Here is a 16,858-nt window from a genome sequence, read left to right as displayed (position 1 = left end):
TGTGCAGTATCATCTGACCTGGACTTTTGGCAAGACCTGTACAGCCCTCACACATGCTCAGATGCTACAGGACTTTGCAGACCAGTCCAGACAACAGTAGGCATCCCTTCATTGTCTACAGTCTACAGATTCCTAGATGCATGGCATTCATTATCATCAAATGCAGAATTTTCATCAAAAACCATATATAGATATATATATATTTCCAATCTGAATCAAGAAAATCAGAAATATCCCCGAATCCAAAGAGTGGATCTCCATTGTGATGCTACCAGTGGAAAATTTCACAGCTGACCTCATGGGATGGTTCACAGTGAAAACACAGCTGCATGAAAAATATTACATGACATAACCTTCTGGTTATGTAGAAAGTGGCATGTGAAGTACACATGCATGTCTTCTTCAGACATGGGATTCATTTGCAAGACACCTTATGCAATGGAAAATACTCCAAAATGGGAGAAATCAGAGCCACATCTCCAAAGTATTTCAGAAGAGACCAACTGCATCTGTGTATCTATCGCTCAGTCAGTGTGTGTGTTCTAGTGTGTGTGTGTGTGTGTGTTTGTGTGTGTGTGCGCTCTAGTGTGTCTTTGTGTGTCTTTGTTTGTATTTGTACCATGATAGCCGATACTTCATTGCCCCCATTGGAAAACTGACTCAGATAATGCCATCTGCCAAACTCCTAAAAACCAAACTTCTTCCTGATACAAGGAAACATTCCTTCCTGTTGGTTTGGATGTGTCCTTTAGGAATCAATGCTACATTTAGTATACTCAAATCATCACAGTAGATCAGGTAACAAAAACATATATATTTTAAAATAATAATATATTAATGGAAACAACAAATACAGGATAGAGTAACAACGGTGTTACTAAACAAGGTCAAGGACAATGGCAAACTATAGATTCAAACTTTGAAGCCAATAGTAATCAATGTAAATATTCCTGGGCTGCCTCAGCCCCGCCCAGGCACACAGCAGCAGAATGGTTTTGCAAGCATCCTCAGGAGGGCTGCAGCCTTCTTTGTAGGACGAGAGAAAGGTTGAGGCTGGATCCACTCATCATTCTTTTTGGAAAGGCTCCTTTTCCTCAGCACAAAGTTGGATTTTGTGTGAGGGTTCTTTGCATAAAATACGTTGGCCTGCGCTGGAATCCTCAGCTCTGGGGAGAGAGGGGTGTACAAAATAAGGTGGCTCAGGAGGTGCTCTCTGGGACACCCAAACATCTGAGAGCCTGTTCCAGAAAAGGCCAGAGCCACACACCTGAGAGCTCTCCAATTCAGCACCAATACCAACAAGACAGCCTCCACAGTCCTCCCTGAGGAAGAACTAGGCAGAGCACTTCCACAGACCTAATGTCGGTTCCTACCAAAGGCTTTGGACTCCAGAACATCCCAGGTCCTCTTGCATCTGCCAAAGCACACCACTAGGGTTTGCATCTGAAATCTCCCACAAAAGGCTCCTGTGCCGAAGATTCAGTCCCCACATGAGCCATCTTCATGGGTGGGTTTGGAGGGAAGCATTGGATGGTGAGTGCTCTGGTGTCAACATGAAATTCTCATTCAAGATGAATACACTACTGGGGGGTGGGAGGGACTGGAAGAAAGGTTGAGCATGGTTGGAGGAAGACCTAAACAGGGGTGCGCCCTGGGCAACAGTACCTTGTTCCTGTTGGCTCCACTGAATCCTCATTCTCCAAGTAGAGGTCCTCCTTCTCCTCTCCATCTTTCTCTCTCACCCTCTCTCCCAGCCTTGTTCTCTCTCTCCCAGTCTACGTCTGTTTGGCAAGGGCTGAGGAGCTCTCCACTGCCACACACTAGAGCTTTATGGACAGCCTCAGTGCACAACCAAAGAGAAAGTTGTGAAACCCAGAGAAAAGGCCTAGGATTCCTTAAGTATGGCCACAGTGAGGACAGGCTGACCAGCACGGATACCACATTAGAGTTATGCTTCTGCATTGGTGGAGCCCACCTCCATGTGGACCAGCCTCGGAGAATGGAGGCCACATTCCAAATGCTGCCCTACTGAGAACAATGGTTCCAAAGACCAGCAAAGGGAATGCTTCCCTCCAACATGGTGTATGGTCCAGTGGTGCCATGACCCCAGGTGGGGGAATACAACAGCCCGCTTCTCCTTCCTCTGAACACGTGTTTCCTGTTGCCCTCCTCTAACCTAGAGCCTGTTCTCCATCCCTTCTGGGTTGGATGTGAAGATCTCTGTTATGAATTTCTAAGGCTACCAAGGCCCCAGACAGACTTCCTCTTCCAATGATTCTACTAACCTAACAGTAGGTTAAGATAGGAGACAAGTGATTCTAGAACTCGTAGGGATGGTGGTCTTCAGCATACATAGGCTGGGATAATGGCTGCTGTGGTGTTTCGCTCACAAAAAACAACCAACCAACCAAAAAAAAAGCGCTGGCATTATTATCAGATGAGCTTTGTGGCTACGTGCTCAGGAAGCCCTCATCTGACTTTAGTTAGGGATCATAACCTAGCTATTGTGATCACTCCTTGGCAAGTGAACTCAGGTACAGAAGACCGTGGAATTTATGCAAAGACAGATGATTCAAGCTGTCTCCCAGGCTGTGTTTTCTTCCCAATTTCATCCTGTTACTGCTTGCTAGAATCCTGGCAATGCTCTGCCAAGGCAGTGGTTTTCTGGTCACACAGAAGCTTTCAATCCTACTGCTTCAATCCACAAAATGCCAGTTCCCTTTTTAGCCCATGCATTCCATGTTCCTCTGAAACCACTCCTATCCCAGACCATGAAAGCATACTGCTCCTGGAAAGAGGCTTTCCTCCTCACTCCTCACTGATGTCAGCTTTAGATGCCTGTTCATGTCCAGGGGAGGCACCTGGTGGGGAGCCACAATATCCACTGGGGTATACCATTGGACCTCGAGACCTTCCACCAGCAGAAGTGCAGTTGGCTTTGTGCACAAACCCAACACACCCTGTTGGAGTGCTCTTGGGGGTCAGAGACTACTCTTTGGTGCTAAGAGTGGACCTGAATCCACATCCTGACCCTTGCTCTCTGCCATCTGATTGTCCCACTTACTCTGACGGTGAGAGATGATTTGGCCCAGCTCATAATCCTCCGGCTTCTCCTGAGTAAGCAAGTGCAGCTCGAGGGCCCTGCGGATGATGACAGGAGCCCGATCGTGGCAGGTCACCTGGAGCAGCATGGGAGACAGGCCTTCAGGAAATGGGCCTTGAAGTGACTACTCAAGGACAGTGGGCAGGGGCATTCTGGAGGCACCTCCACTCTAAATACAAGGGCAACATCAATGACCCTACTACCTGAGGCTGACCTCCTGCTCATCGCGTGGGCTCTTCCCATAGGCTACTAGCCCAATCCTTGTACATAGGACTTCCTGGACCTGCCATTGCTCTTTGTGGAGCTGCACTCCTCTAGCAGTGAAAGGACCCCACTACCTGCATACAGATGCAATCTCATCCCACAAGTTGGGAGGAATGGGACAATAGCCTCCAAGATCCCAGGTCCGCCCGAGGATGCAGGCGGCATTGGGAATGGCCTAGGCACAAAACCTAGAGGCTTTGGTCTGGATTGCCAGGGCCCAAATCAGACCCAGGAACATGACCACACACAGGAGTGCTGAAAGATAGCCACGAGAGCTCCTGGCCTCCAAAGGCTCAGTGCTGGCTGGGGTGTAGGAGGGCACCTCATCCAGCAAGGGTGGTCATTGGGTTACCTGGACATTCAGTGTGCTTGCTCCACATCCATATTGACTCTGCAGAGACCCTCTCAGCTCCTTGTTCAAGGAACATGCAGAACCTCACACTGCTGTCCTCCTCCATAGACGTCAACATCCCATACAGGGGAACCTGCAACCTAGGTCCTGGCCTGTTCTCATCTGTCACCCATATCTGCCTCTGCCCTTCTGGACTGCATGCTGCCACCTGACACACAGACTCCCTCAGACATGGCGGTGGACAAGCTGCTGCTCTCCCTCATCTCAGCTCCAGCCCTTCACACTGACCTCTCCCTTCTTGATTCCCATCTATCCTCCTGATCATCCAGAAGCTCCAAATTCAAGAGGGCATGAGTAGTCCATGGTATTGGACCAGTGTCTGCTCCCCACCCAGGTGTAAGCACCAGGGGACACCCCTGCTCCCAGGCTTACCAGGACCTTCTTGGCCATCTTTGGACTTTGTGTTTCTAAGTGGACACGAATTAAGCAGGTGTTTCTAAGTGGACACGAATTAAGCAGGTGTCTCCCACCTGCTTGTGGGAAAGCGGCCTGGAGGACTTGCAGGTTGATTCTGAGAACTGTGGGGGATGGAACATCAGCAAACCCAGAAACAGAAAGCCACCCCAGCCTGTCAGTTGGCTCTATGGGCTTCTAGCACATATGTCCAGGTGCTGAGGCTTCTTATTTCCCCAGGTGGGAGTGGAATGGCAGCACAAGTACAGCTTGAATAAGGTAGGTGTTTACCTCCTTTCTCTTGAACTCGGGGCGTATCCTCACGATGAAATATTTTATCCGTGGATTCATGGACTGATACATGAGTGAGTGGTCAGGGACCTTGATTTCTGCAGAGCAAAGTGGAGAGAATTGTTAGGTGGCACTCAAGGATTTTACCACAAAACACCCACAACCCCTGAGAGTCTCCGCCAGGGCGAGCCTGCACCAGAATTGAGAGCCCTCCTATCCAGCTACAGTGCCACCAAAGACTCCCTCAGTGATTCTTCCCTGGAGAAGATGATGTACAGGATTCTAAACCAAAAGAGCACCTGGCAATGGAAACAGCACCTTGGGCCCAGAACTTCTCAGTGCAGGTTGGATCTGCCAAAGGGACACTGCTAGGCTCTGCATCAGGATTGGCAAAGGCTCCTGTGCTTAGGCCTTTCTCCCCAGGGCAGCCATCTTCCCCTTGCCCCGGATGAATCCACTCATGGATGACTACGCCGAGGGGAGGTGGTATCCATCAGAGGTGTGTTGGGCATGGACATGGGAGGACTTCAGCAGGGTGGTGCCCTGGAGAACTCTATTGTTTTCTAGGTTCGCTCTCCTTCCCCTTGTTTCTCATCAGGAGCTGTCTGCTTGGTACTTGTATTCTGGTTCTTGTTCTACTTCTGGCTCTTCTTTCTGTCCTGCATCTTCTTGTAGTTCTTTCTGGGTCTTTTTCTTGTTCTTACATGATTCCTTCTTGTTCTTCTTCTTGTGTATCTCCCTCCACCCTTCCTTCTGTTCACTTCCTTCTTTTTCTTCTTCTTCCTCCTGCTCTTCATCGTGTGATCCTCTCCCCACTCAGTTGTGTCCTCTTTCTCCTCCTCCTTCTCCTTATATCTCTGGCAATGGTGGGGCGTCCTGAGGAGTTCAAATCTATCACACTCTTCTGCCCAGATGCAGCCTCTGTTCAGTAGTCCAAGATGAAATCAGTTCTCAATCAATGGCCAGGAGTGAAACCAAGACCAAAGACAAGTGACTTCCTTTCTTTGTCATTGTCACAGTCAGGAAAGACTGGATAACAGACACTGTATTCTGGATAGGCTTCTTCCTGTGGAAGTCCGCACCTCATCTGGACTAGGATTGCTAAAATAGATTCCACCTCCATAAAGTTTCCCCAATGAAAACAAGGTTTCCAAAATCTAGGAGAGGGCCAGCATCACTGCCACCCTCCTGCCATAAGGCATAGATGTCATCACACCTAGTGGGTTCCAGGCCCCCCGTAGTCCTCCCTTTTGACGTCTGTTACACACAAACCTCCCCTGGTCTGCAGCCTGCTCTCAACTGATGCTTGGGTTGAAAGTCTGTTTCTGAAATCATCTTCGTAGATTCTCAGTTTGGTAATTCCTTATTGACTGGCTTATTTTTTTACTAGGGATAAAACCAGAGGCAATTAAGCACTGAGACCATTCCCAGGCCTTTTTACTTGGGTACAGGGTCTCCCTAAGTTTCTGAGGCTGTTTGGAAATCCCCATCCCCCCACCACACTTTGGTATTTTGTGGCCAAGGCCCACTTTCTCTTGGCTGTGACTTATCCTGAGCCCACTGTGGATCATGTCTCCCCTCTGTCTGATTGTCCTACTTACTCTCACTCTCAGAAATCATTCTCAGCAGCTCAAAGTTGTCCACATCCTCCTGCTGCAACAAATTTTGGTCCAAGGCCCTTCGGATGAGGCTCATCACCGTATCCACACAGGTCACCTGGATCAGGGTGGGATAAATGTCATCAGAGAATGGCTTTTAGAGGAGCTGCCCAGAAGACTGTGGTCAAACATTCAGGAGAAATCTCAGCTACATATACAAGGGCACAATCTTGTTATCCTGCTACCTGAGTGTAGCCTCCATATACCCCCTGGGTTCTTGCAACGTGCTACTAGAACAATCTTGGTACAAATATCTGCCTGTACCTGCCATCTCCCCTCCCCTTGGGAAGCCACATTCCACTCAGGTCAAAGGACCAAACTGCCTATGCGCAGACACACTCTCATCTCACTGAGATGACAGCAATGGGCCAGGGATCTGTGCACCAAGTGTGCTCTGGGATGCAGGCTGCCTTTGTGGGTGGAAGAGGCAGACACACTGAAAATTTTGGTCCTGACTGCCACTACACAAAACAGACTCAGATACAAGAGTGTGCACTTGAGTGCTTCATGATAGCCTGGAGAGGCCCTGGGCTCTGGAAGCTCGGTGCGGGTCTGGTTCTAATGATGTACTTGACTCAGCACTGGCAGTCACTGAACATGTCTCCTCTGCAGCTGGACACCTGCAGCATTAGCGTGTCTACTGCACATCCATAGAAATTCTGCCAAGAACCCCTTTAGCTCCGTATTTACATACATGCAAAGGCTAACATTCCGAAGCTTTGGCATGACCCCCCAGGTGATCCCGACCCCAAATTCCTACACCTAGTCATGCTAAGGAGGTTCTCTTCCCTGCTACAAGGAACACATCCCCTCCTATACACGTGACAAGTCACTGCCACCTCCTCTGCTCCAATCTCACTCATTGAGAATATCAAGTTCTAGGCACTGCAGCCTGCACCCTGGACATATCTCTGACTTCATCTGTCCACAGAACTTCCGTCTGCACTTCTGGCCTGCAAAACCCACAGTACACAGGCCCAGTCACCACTGCAGCTGGGCATGCTGATGCTCTTCCTCCTCAGGTCAAGCCCTTAAGACCGACCTCTCTCTTCTTAATTTCCCACCACAGCCCCGGGTTTGGCTGTGTCTCCTGCCTTCCACTGTGTGGACACCCAGGAGGCAGCCCTGCTGTCGGGCTTACCAGGATGCGCTTTGACTCTCTCAGGCTCTGTCCCTCTAGGAGGACATAAACAAAGCGGTTGTCTTCCACCTGCTCGCTGGAGTGAAGCAGTGAGGAGCTGTTACTGGTTACTTTTCTCATGCACCACTGATTTTTTTGGGTGGCCTGGGGCAATGATCCTGCAGCCACTGCAGAGCTGCTGCTCACAGCTGCTGGGGTCCTGGATGCCACTGCCACAGAAGGCTCCAAGAACTGTGGGGGATGACAACATCAGCAAAGCCCAGCACCTGCACCCCACCCAGCCTGGCATTGGCTCTGTGGGCATTCTACAACATCCATCCAGAACCTAAGGTTCTTGTCCCCTTGGAGGATGTAGAGTGGCACCAGGAGTAAAGAGTGAAGAAGGTGACTGTTTACCTCCTTTGGCTTGACCTTCAACGACTTGCTGGCATCTGTTTCCCGAAGAATAAAGTTATAATGCACTCCTCCAATCAGGCCGTAATATACTTTCGCATCAGCAGGGACCCTCAGCTCTGGAGAGGCAGGGGCAGAGGCGTGGTAGGTGACACTCAAGGAATACACTACCCAACATCCCCCACAACTGAGAGCCTCTGCCAGCTCAGGTCTCACACACAGACCTGAGAGCCCCCGAATCCAGCTACTGTTCCACCAAAGACTCCCCACTGATTCCTCCCTGAGGACCCTCTATGCACAGGAGGTCCAGTACAGGAACACCTTTCAAGGAAATAGCCCCTTGTACCCCAGACTCTCTTAGTTCACGTTGGACCCAACAAAGAGAAACAGCTAGACTTTGTATCTGGATTGGTCACCAAAGACTCATGTGTTGAAGGTTTTCTCCCCACTGCAGCAATGATCACAGGTGGGTTTGGGGAAAAGCATTTGATGGTGGGTGCCTCCACCTTGCCAGTGGATTCATCCACTCATACAGGGCTACACTAATTGGAGGGGTATGGTTTGGAGGTGTGTTGAGCATGGGTGGAGGATGTCCACAGCAGGGCTGTGCCATCCAGAGCAATTTGAGTTCCCCACTACTGCATTTCCTGCTCATGAGTATAATTCTCATTCACATTTTTAATCAATGTATTGTTATACTTCTTGTTCACCTTGTGTTTCTCCTTCTTGTTCATCTTCTCCTCATGCTTCTTCTTATAGTCATCTTGACCTTCTTATTCATGGTCTTCAACTTATTTTCATTTTTCTACTCCTCCTCCTCCTCCTTCTTTCTCTCTCTCTCTCTCTCTCTCCCTCCCTCCCTCCCTCCCTCCCTCTCTCTCTACAAGAACAGTTTACAAGCTGTGAAGGGTTCTATTCTACTACACACTTCTCTCTAGAAATGGCCTCTGGTCCTAAGTGGACTCAGTTTGCAATGAATAAAAAGATTGGAAGGCAGAAATGATTCTTCATTGAACTGCTTTTCTCATGTACTCATCTAGGTCAGGAAAGGCTGCCAAAGTAGGCACCCTGTGGTTGTCTGTCTTCTTTGACACAAGACAAAGAAGCCTCTCTTCTTGGCCCCTTGTGGATAATAGCTTTGCAGTGCCTCCTCAGGCCAAGGACTGACTCAGCAGGTGCTGCACCTGCGGAGCTCCCAAGCTAAGCTCCCAACCTTCTAACCCAAAGATGCCACCACCTAGCTGAACTTGAGAATGGCCTGTAACTTTTTAAGTCCCAATTTGCTGTGTGAAAACTGAGGAGTTTAGGAGACCATCCTCATAGGGTATTGTCAGGACCAATGGGATGAGTCCTGGAAATGTCTGCCACAGCCTTGCATCAGAAAGTGGATTCACCTCCTCAGCCAGACTAAACCACCCTGCTCCAGCTGGGCCACAGAAGTATGTGGAGCAGCCTACTCACACTGGGCCTCACTCCTTGATATTCTGTTCCCAGCTCATTTCCACGTGGACTCAGTGAGGGCTGTGGGTTTCTCTAGTGTCTCATTCCCATCTGCAAGAAGAAGGTATCTGCCAGGGGCCTCACTTAACTTGGGCAAAGCAATTTTGCATTCATAAAGGATGTTCCAGATTCCATAGAGAGAAATTCCCATCCTAGTTATAGCCAGAGAAGGGCCGGGGGGCTGGCAGCTCCCATGCCCGGTGAGATATGTGGTAAGCAGCTGGTTGGGCTCATTCTTTGAGGAGCATATATAAGAAGCACCTATTGTGTGAAGACGTTTCTCAGCACATCACATAATTTAGTGAAAAATGGGGGGAATCCGTGCCATCTTTCTTCAGAAAGCTGTCCCAACTCTCTTGCTTGGGGAGGCCAAGCAAGAGAAAATTGCCATATAAATTTATCAGAATCAGACAGAAACCTTGGGTGTCATATTCTAATGATCACATCAACCTCTCCTCTAGGAGACATGGCTGCATGTTGTCCTACTCCAGTGAAGATGGTGGACCACTGGATCAACTAAAAATGGAGTGGACTTGGGGTCAAGATGGAGGGCTCCTATCTCCAGTGTGGGGATATATAAGGTTTTGTGGCTTGGGAAGACTGAGAAAACATTGGTTCTCACAATTTTTTTTAACATTTTTTATTATTATTTTTTAGTTGTAGGTGGACACAATACCCTCATTTTATTTTTATGAGGTGCTGAGGGTCGAACCCAGTGCCTCACACATGCTAGGCGAGCGCTCTACCTCTGAGCAGCAACTCCAGCTCTGGTTCCCACAATTTTGAGTCCTGCTTGCAGTATAAGGTCTGGAGCCTCAATTGTAGAAGAAGGTAGGAGATGTAGGTGGAATCTTGGTCATTTGGGGAACTAAGGAGACTTTGGCCTCAGAGCCAGCTCCTGTGCAAATCGACCCCACCACACCCGTCCCATTCTGAATGCACTACCCCCGTCCTCTCCCCTAGGGCCACAGAAATTCGGAGAGTAGTAACACTCATCCCAGGCCTCACTTTTTGGAAATGAGAGCTAGTGTCTTGCTCCCCATGACACTATTCTTCTAGAATACTATTCTTCTAGAATAGTGTCAGTGGGGAGCAAGATACAGAGAGAGATCACAGAGAATGAGGTAGCATGGCAGCAAAAACCTGAGTATGAGGTGCAATGGAGCCCTGACAATGATGGACAGGAGGACAGACCCTCCTGGAGATTGCATTCCAGTTTGGAAAGCATATGGCAAACAAAAAGAAGAGTGTCAGGCCTCTCCCATGGTAGGGGAGAGCTGGTCACACCATGGATCTAGAGTTTGGGTTTTTTTTTTTTTTTTTTTGGAAGGAGAGAGACCTGTCCTGTCACTGCCTGTATAGCCACTGTGTCTTGGCTGGTGTGGACTGGCCTGTGGAGAGACAGGGGAGTTTCAGAAGTCAAGGTCCATAGGGGTGCTATAGAAGGCTGTGGGAAGGAAAGGCCAGGCTTCTGCTGACTGCACACCTGCCTGCCCACAGTGCCATGCCTTTCATTCTGAGCACTGGGATAGAGAGGATTTCCATCAGCCTCCAGGCCTTCTGTGCCTTCAGCTGCTGTTGCCTTTCATGCAGCTCAACATGGGTGGCTTGAACCTGGAGCACTGTGCCCACTACCTGCAGGCCCAGCTTGAGGACATGAGGCAGAGACTGAGGGCAAGGAGGCCTAGGGTGGGTACATAAGGGTAAATGAAGAAACAGTTATATTTTAGCCCCACTGGATAGAATCTCTTATGTCTGGTGTTGGACTGGGAACAATTGTAAGGCTTTGACCACTCAGGCAATGGCCCCAGTCTGGGAAAAGGTCCTGAGTCAGCTCTGGGGCTAAGGTCTTCCTGACAGATAGAGGTATTATCTGTTTTTGCAAAGCTGAAGGCAAGGCAGTCATGCTGGAATCTTTTCTCCTATAGCTGCAGCCTCAGGTCCAGTGCAAACTCTAAAATCACCTGCTGAGAGAGAGCCTTCTCCGGGAGCTGCACTGCTGCCCAGTCAAGTGGCAGCACTAACGTCAGATCCAGAGCTCAAGTCAGCTCCAGCATCTCTTTGGAAGCAAGAGGCGGTTCCAGTGTCAGATTTAGTGTCAGCTCCAGAGCTCCAGGTAGCTTCAGCTCTTGCTCCACTGCTGGATCCAAGTCTGTCCCCAACTCGAGATCTGGAGTCCACCCTAGTGCCAGTTCTATCAGTAGAGGCTTGCCAGTCTTATCCTGTGGCCACAGAGAAAGCGCTGAGGGAGGAAAAGCCTCATGTGTTACCATTCCCTCCAGACCTGGGGGCAGAGAGCTTTGTGCTGATGGATGAGGTGTCTTGGCATGGCTGAGCAGGGCGGATGAACTTCCTTCTGGTCTCTGCTGCCTAGACCTGCTGTTCCCTGCTCCAGAGCCTGTGTTCCTGCCCCAACCCCAGGTCACCATTGCAGCCAGGGGTGCTCACTCCTGGGAGGTGACGAGGTTCCAAAGGAAATGATATGTCCATGAACTCTGAGCAGGGCAGGTGAATCAGGACAGCATTAATGGCAGTAAAGTGACAGTCCTCCCAATGTCAGTGGGGTAGGTGTCACTTTGTATTTTCCAGATGGAGCAGCATGCAGAGAGAGGCAAGGTAACCAAAAGTACAAGCAGCATTTTGGGGGATAAAGAACCTTTAGAAGCAGACCCTGTGCAAAGTTCAGCTTCCCTGTTTGGTGGCAGACTGTGAGGACAATGCTGTCTCTGACTGCATCCTCAATCTTTGTCTAACCCAAGGAGCCAAGATGGCTCATGCATGGGTATAATTTCCAGAACCCTTCAAACAGAATTGTGAACCTTTGTATCTCGCAGTTTCTGAGATTCTACTGATGTTGCCATCCCCATGGTTCTTGGAGTCAAATTCAGAGTCCTTGGCAATGATGTCCAGCATCACTGCATCTTTGAGCAGCACCTCTTTATGTCATCCAGGACTTTTCCCATGGCCATCAAAAGCAACATTGAGTCCAGTATCTCAGGGGTATCCACTAGCAGTTCCTCACTGCCACATATCCAGCTAGAGGAGCAGAGCATGGAGCACAAGAGCATCCTAGTGTGGCTGACAGCAGGGGTGTCACCTGGGTGCCCACACTGGAAAAGGCAGAAAACATAGCAAACACCATGGACGAGTCCTATCCTCTTGAATAGGAGCATCTGGATGGTCAGGAATGATAAGATGGGAATAAAAGAGAAGGCTTTGACCTGAGAGGAGAGAGAGCACCAGCATGTCCAGATCCAGGTGTGAGTGGGCCTGCATGGTGTGGGGTGTGCAGGCCACAAGTGCAAGAGCAAGAGCTGGAGGAAGATAAAGTTAGAGATGTATCTAGGATGGAGTCTACACAGTGTGGACCTTGGCGTTCCTGAGACAGACTCTGGGGTTTGGAACAGAGGAGGTGGCAGTGATTTTTCCAGTGTATGGGAGGGTATTTGTTGCTGGTGGGGAGGGGCTGAGAGCCTCCTTGGCATGATATAGGTCTGTTATTTGGGGTCTGCAATTACCTAGGAGCCATGCAAGAGGCCAGGAGTGTCAGAGTCTGCATATCCCTTGAACGGGGAATCAGAGGGTCTCTTTGTAGAATTTGTATGGATGTGCAGTATATTCCCAATATTCCAGGTGTCCAGCTGCAGAGGAGCCATGTTCAATCCTCCCCCTGCTGACTCACTTGTTTGGTGTCTTGGCTGTCAGGACCAAAGCCTTTAGAGTTTCTACCTGTGACAAGCACAGATTCATCCTGCATCCCAGAGCAAATCTGGCATAGAGGGTGCCACTGGCCCATTCCTCTGATCTCAGTGGAAGCGGAAAGTAGAATGGAACTTCTACTCGAGTGAAATGTGGCTCCACAAAGGACAATGGAAGGTACAGGCAGTCTTTTGTATGAAGATTGGGCTAGTAGCCCATCAGAAGACCCCATATAATTACATGGAGGCCAGACACTAGTAGAAGGATAACAAGAAGGTGCCCTTGTATTCATAGCTAAGGTGTCTCCTGCATGTCCCAGACCACTATCCAGTGGGTATCGCCTCCGGGGCACATACCCTGATGACCTGTCTCCCACCCTGATCCAGGTGACCTGCCAGGGTAGAGGGCTTTGGACCAACACTTGCTTAAGGAGGAGGGTCTGAATAAATTTGAGCTGCTGCAAATCATCTCCAAGCATTAGAGTAAGTGGGACAATCAGATGGTGGGGAGAAATGATCAATGAGAAGGCTCAGGACAACTCACAACCCAATGGAAGAGTGCCTTAGCCTAGAAAAACAGGCAGAATGTGTAGTGGGCCTTGTGCACCAAGGAAACCGCACTGAAGTGGGCCTAAAATCTGTAGTAGATTCTCTGCGCTTCCCCAGGGCCTGTTGGACCTCCCTAACATGTATCCTCCCCTGCACCTGATCAGCCATTGAAAAGCTAACATCCATGAGGGGCAAAGAAGAGAAGCTCCTTCAAGCAGCAGTATACACCATGGGTCACTGATAGGGATGATTTAACAGTAACATGGGAAAAAATGGGCTACAAGTGGAATCAGCACTGATGTGGACTGAAACAGCACATGTTAAAAACCAGGGGTAGGACCTGAGAAGCCCTGCCTATGGGGAGAAATGTCAGTATTGTAGCAACTGGGAACAGGACACAATAACACATCAAGGCCAGGAGACAGCCTGTTTGGGCTGTCTTTTGAAAATTCCAAGTCCTTTGTGCCTGTGTGTCTATCTCCAAATGAGATCAGAACAGCCAGGTTATTATCCCTTCCTGTGTCAGCTAAGGGCGTCCTAAACACTTAGGCCAAAAAGCTGATGTGTAAGTAATTTCATTGCAGTTTTCTTTCCTGTGAGCCAGGAACTCATAGCAGCCACGATCCCAGTCTGTCCACAGTGAAACATACCATCCCTATGGCTCATATGATCAGTTCTCTAACATTTTCATAAATAACCAAGTCTGAGGTTGGAGTGTCTTACAGGCAAGGAAGGCTGAGGCCAAGATTGGCTAAGTTGCAGGCATGCTGTATCATGCCTGTAATCCCAGCCTCTTGGGAGGGTGAGGCAGGATGATCACAAGTTTCAAGCCAGCCTCACCAACTTAGCAAGACCCTGTCTAAAATGAAAAAAGCTGGGAATATGGACCAGTCGTTAAGGGCCTCTGGGTTCAACCCCTGTACCAAAAAAAAATAAATAAATAAAGAATAGGCTAAGAAAGTGGAATCAAAAGTAGACACATCCAATCCATCATTGATTGAGAGCAAGCTCTGGGCCAGTGAGGATTGTGGGTAACAGATGTCCAAAGAAAGGACAAGCTGGATGCATGAAACCCACTTTGTGTTATGACATATGAATTATGGCAGGAGGGTTGCAGTGATGCCAGACCTCTCCTGGTTGTTGGAATGCTTGTTTGCACTAGGGAAACTCTGGAGATGTGGCCTCTGCTTTAGAAAGCCTGGTCCAGTTGGAGGTGGTTACCACCAAAAAAGGAAGCATGGTCACAGTGGGGTGCCTGGTTAGGCATCCTTTCTTTCATGACTGTGACAAGTACCTGAAAAAAATACTTAAATGAAGAAACATTTCTTTTGGCTTCTGGGTTCACTACTTTCCATTCTTTGTGAACTCACTCCATTTTGGGGTCCTTAACAGAGGCCATACATAGGCAGAAGTGTGTGGGAGAGGCAAGCTACTCAGAGCAGGTCAATAGGTCATAGAGAGAAAAAGAAGAAGGATAAGGGGAAGCAAGATATGAAGGGGAGGAGAAAGAGGAGGAGGAGGAGGAGGAGGAATATAAAAAGCACATGAAGATATAAAATAACCAGAATAAGATTACAAATCAGAAGGATAATGATGAGGAGGAAGAGGAAGTGGAGCTCATCTAAAAAAATATATAGTTCCTTAAGTCATCCTTCATCCATGCACAAAAGACTTCCAATTTATACCACCTCCCAGGACTGTATTCATTTATAAATGGATTAATCCCCTAAGAAGGTCAAAGCACTCACCATCAAATACTTCCCCGAAAACCCATGTGTGAACATTGCTTCACTGGGAGAAGAGCTTCAGCACATGAGCCACTGGGGCAAATCCTGATGCAAACTCCAGCAGTGTCTCTTTAGCAGGTCCAACCTGAACTGAGACATTCTGGAGTCCAAGGTGCTTTTTCTTTGAAAGGTGGTAGTTTGGTTTAGTTCCTATGCACAGTCTTTCCTCAGGAAAGAATCATTGAGAAAGTCTTTGGTAGAACTGTAGCTGGATCAGAGGGCTCTCAGGTCTATGGCTCAGGCCTGACCCTGGCAGAGACTCTCAGGTGTTGCAAGTGTCCTGTGGTGTACCCCTTGAGAGTCACTTACCACCCACTGGCCTTCTCTCTTCAGAGCTGAAGATCCCTGACAAAGGAAATGTCTTTTATTCCATGAATACTCGAGTCAAATATGACTTCAGAGAAACAACCCACCACCAAGTGAGACAAGGTAAAGGGAAGGAAGATAAACACCCTCCTTATTCACTCTTTCCTCTTGGTGCCACTGCACATCCACACGAGGAGGTAAAACCCCTCAGCTCCTGGATATATGTTCTAGGAGCCCCATAGAACAGGCTGGGGTGGGTTACAGTCTCTGGCTTTGCTGATGTTGCCATACCCCACAGTTCTTCAAATCAACTTTGGAGTTCTCTGCAACAAAACCTAGGTTCATGGCCACCAAATGGATCAAGAAGTCCAGTGTCACTGGAGTCATTATTTGCAGATCCTCAAGGACCTTCTACAATAAGTGGGTGGGAGACAGTTGTTTGGTTCATTTCAGCTCAGAGGAGCAGAGCAGAAAAAAGTACAAGAATGTCCTGGTAAGCCTGGCAGCAGGGGTGTCTCCTGGTTGGCCCAGGGCAGGAAACTAACACATATCAAAGGCCATTTAGAATTGGAGCTTCTGGATGGTCAGGAAGGAGAGACAGAAAAAAGAGAGAGGTCAATGTGAAGGGCTTGACCTGAGATGAGGGAGAGCACCAGCATGTCCACCCCACATCTGGGGGAGTCTGTGGTTTAGATCCTGTGCATAATCTTCCTTCAGGGAAGAATCACTGAGGAAGTCTTTGGTGGAACTGTAGCTGGATCAGAGGGTTCTCAAGTCTGTGGTGCAGGCCTGCCCTGGCAGAGACTCTCAGGGGTTGGGGGTGTCTTGTGGTAGAATCCTTGAGTGTCAGCTACCAATCCTCTCCACTTCTCTCTGCAGAAGTTGACCATGCAATCATCTATTTCTCCATGCATCCTCAAATGAAGTATCATTTCCTCGTAAGAAAACATCCCACCATGAAGAGGACCCAGGTCAAGGGAAAGGAGGTAAGCACTCACCTTATTCGTGCTGACTCCTGGTGCCATTCCACATCCACACAAGGTGATTAGAAGCCTCATATGGACATATGTTCTAGAATGCCCATAGAGCAAACTGGCAAGTTGGGGTGGCTTTCAGTTTCTGGGCTTTGCTGATGTCCATCCCCCACAGTTCTCAGAATCAACTTCCAAGTTGTCAAGGCTGCTTTTAAACAAGCAGGTGGGAGACACTTGCTTGATTTGCATCCGGTTAGAAAAACAAAGCCAAAAGAATGCCAAGACTGTCCTGGTAAGCCTGGGAGCAGGTGTGTTCCTTCCTGTTTACCCCTAGGCCGGGAACACTCATCCAATACCATGGACTACTCATGCCCTTTTGAATTGGAGCT

The 16,858-nt window shown here is 48.8% G+C and overlaps 1 protein-coding gene across 1 annotated transcript; it reads right to left on the bottom strand.

Moving 5' to 3' along the window:
• Positions 1-794: 794 nt before the first annotated feature.
• LOC144369304 (uncharacterized) lies at positions 795-16,487 on the bottom strand. The gene is made up of 7 exons (XM_078028817.1): positions 15,151-16,487; positions 7,659-7,774; positions 7,263-7,493; positions 6,065-6,179; positions 4,464-4,561; positions 3,065-3,179; positions 795-1,166 (listed from the first exon to the last, which is right to left on the bottom strand). Exons 3-7 carry the CDS (start codon positions 7,380-7,382, stop codon positions 961-963), a joined length of 654 nt encoding a protein of 217 aa, XP_077884943.1. The 5' UTR covers positions 7,383-7,493; positions 7,659-7,774; positions 15,151-16,487; the 3' UTR covers positions 795-960.
• Between the last annotated feature and the right edge of the window lie 371 nt (positions 16,488-16,858).

The sequence above is a fragment of the Ictidomys tridecemlineatus genome, chromosome 12 (assembly GCF_052094955.1).
Source record: "Ictidomys tridecemlineatus isolate mIctTri1 chromosome 12, mIctTri1.hap1, whole genome shotgun sequence".
NCBI classification, from domain to species: domain Eukaryota; kingdom Metazoa; phylum Chordata; class Mammalia; order Rodentia; family Sciuridae; genus Ictidomys; species Ictidomys tridecemlineatus.
Note: the sequence above shows the minus strand (reverse complement) of the source record. Positions and strands in the feature narration are given on the sequence as shown.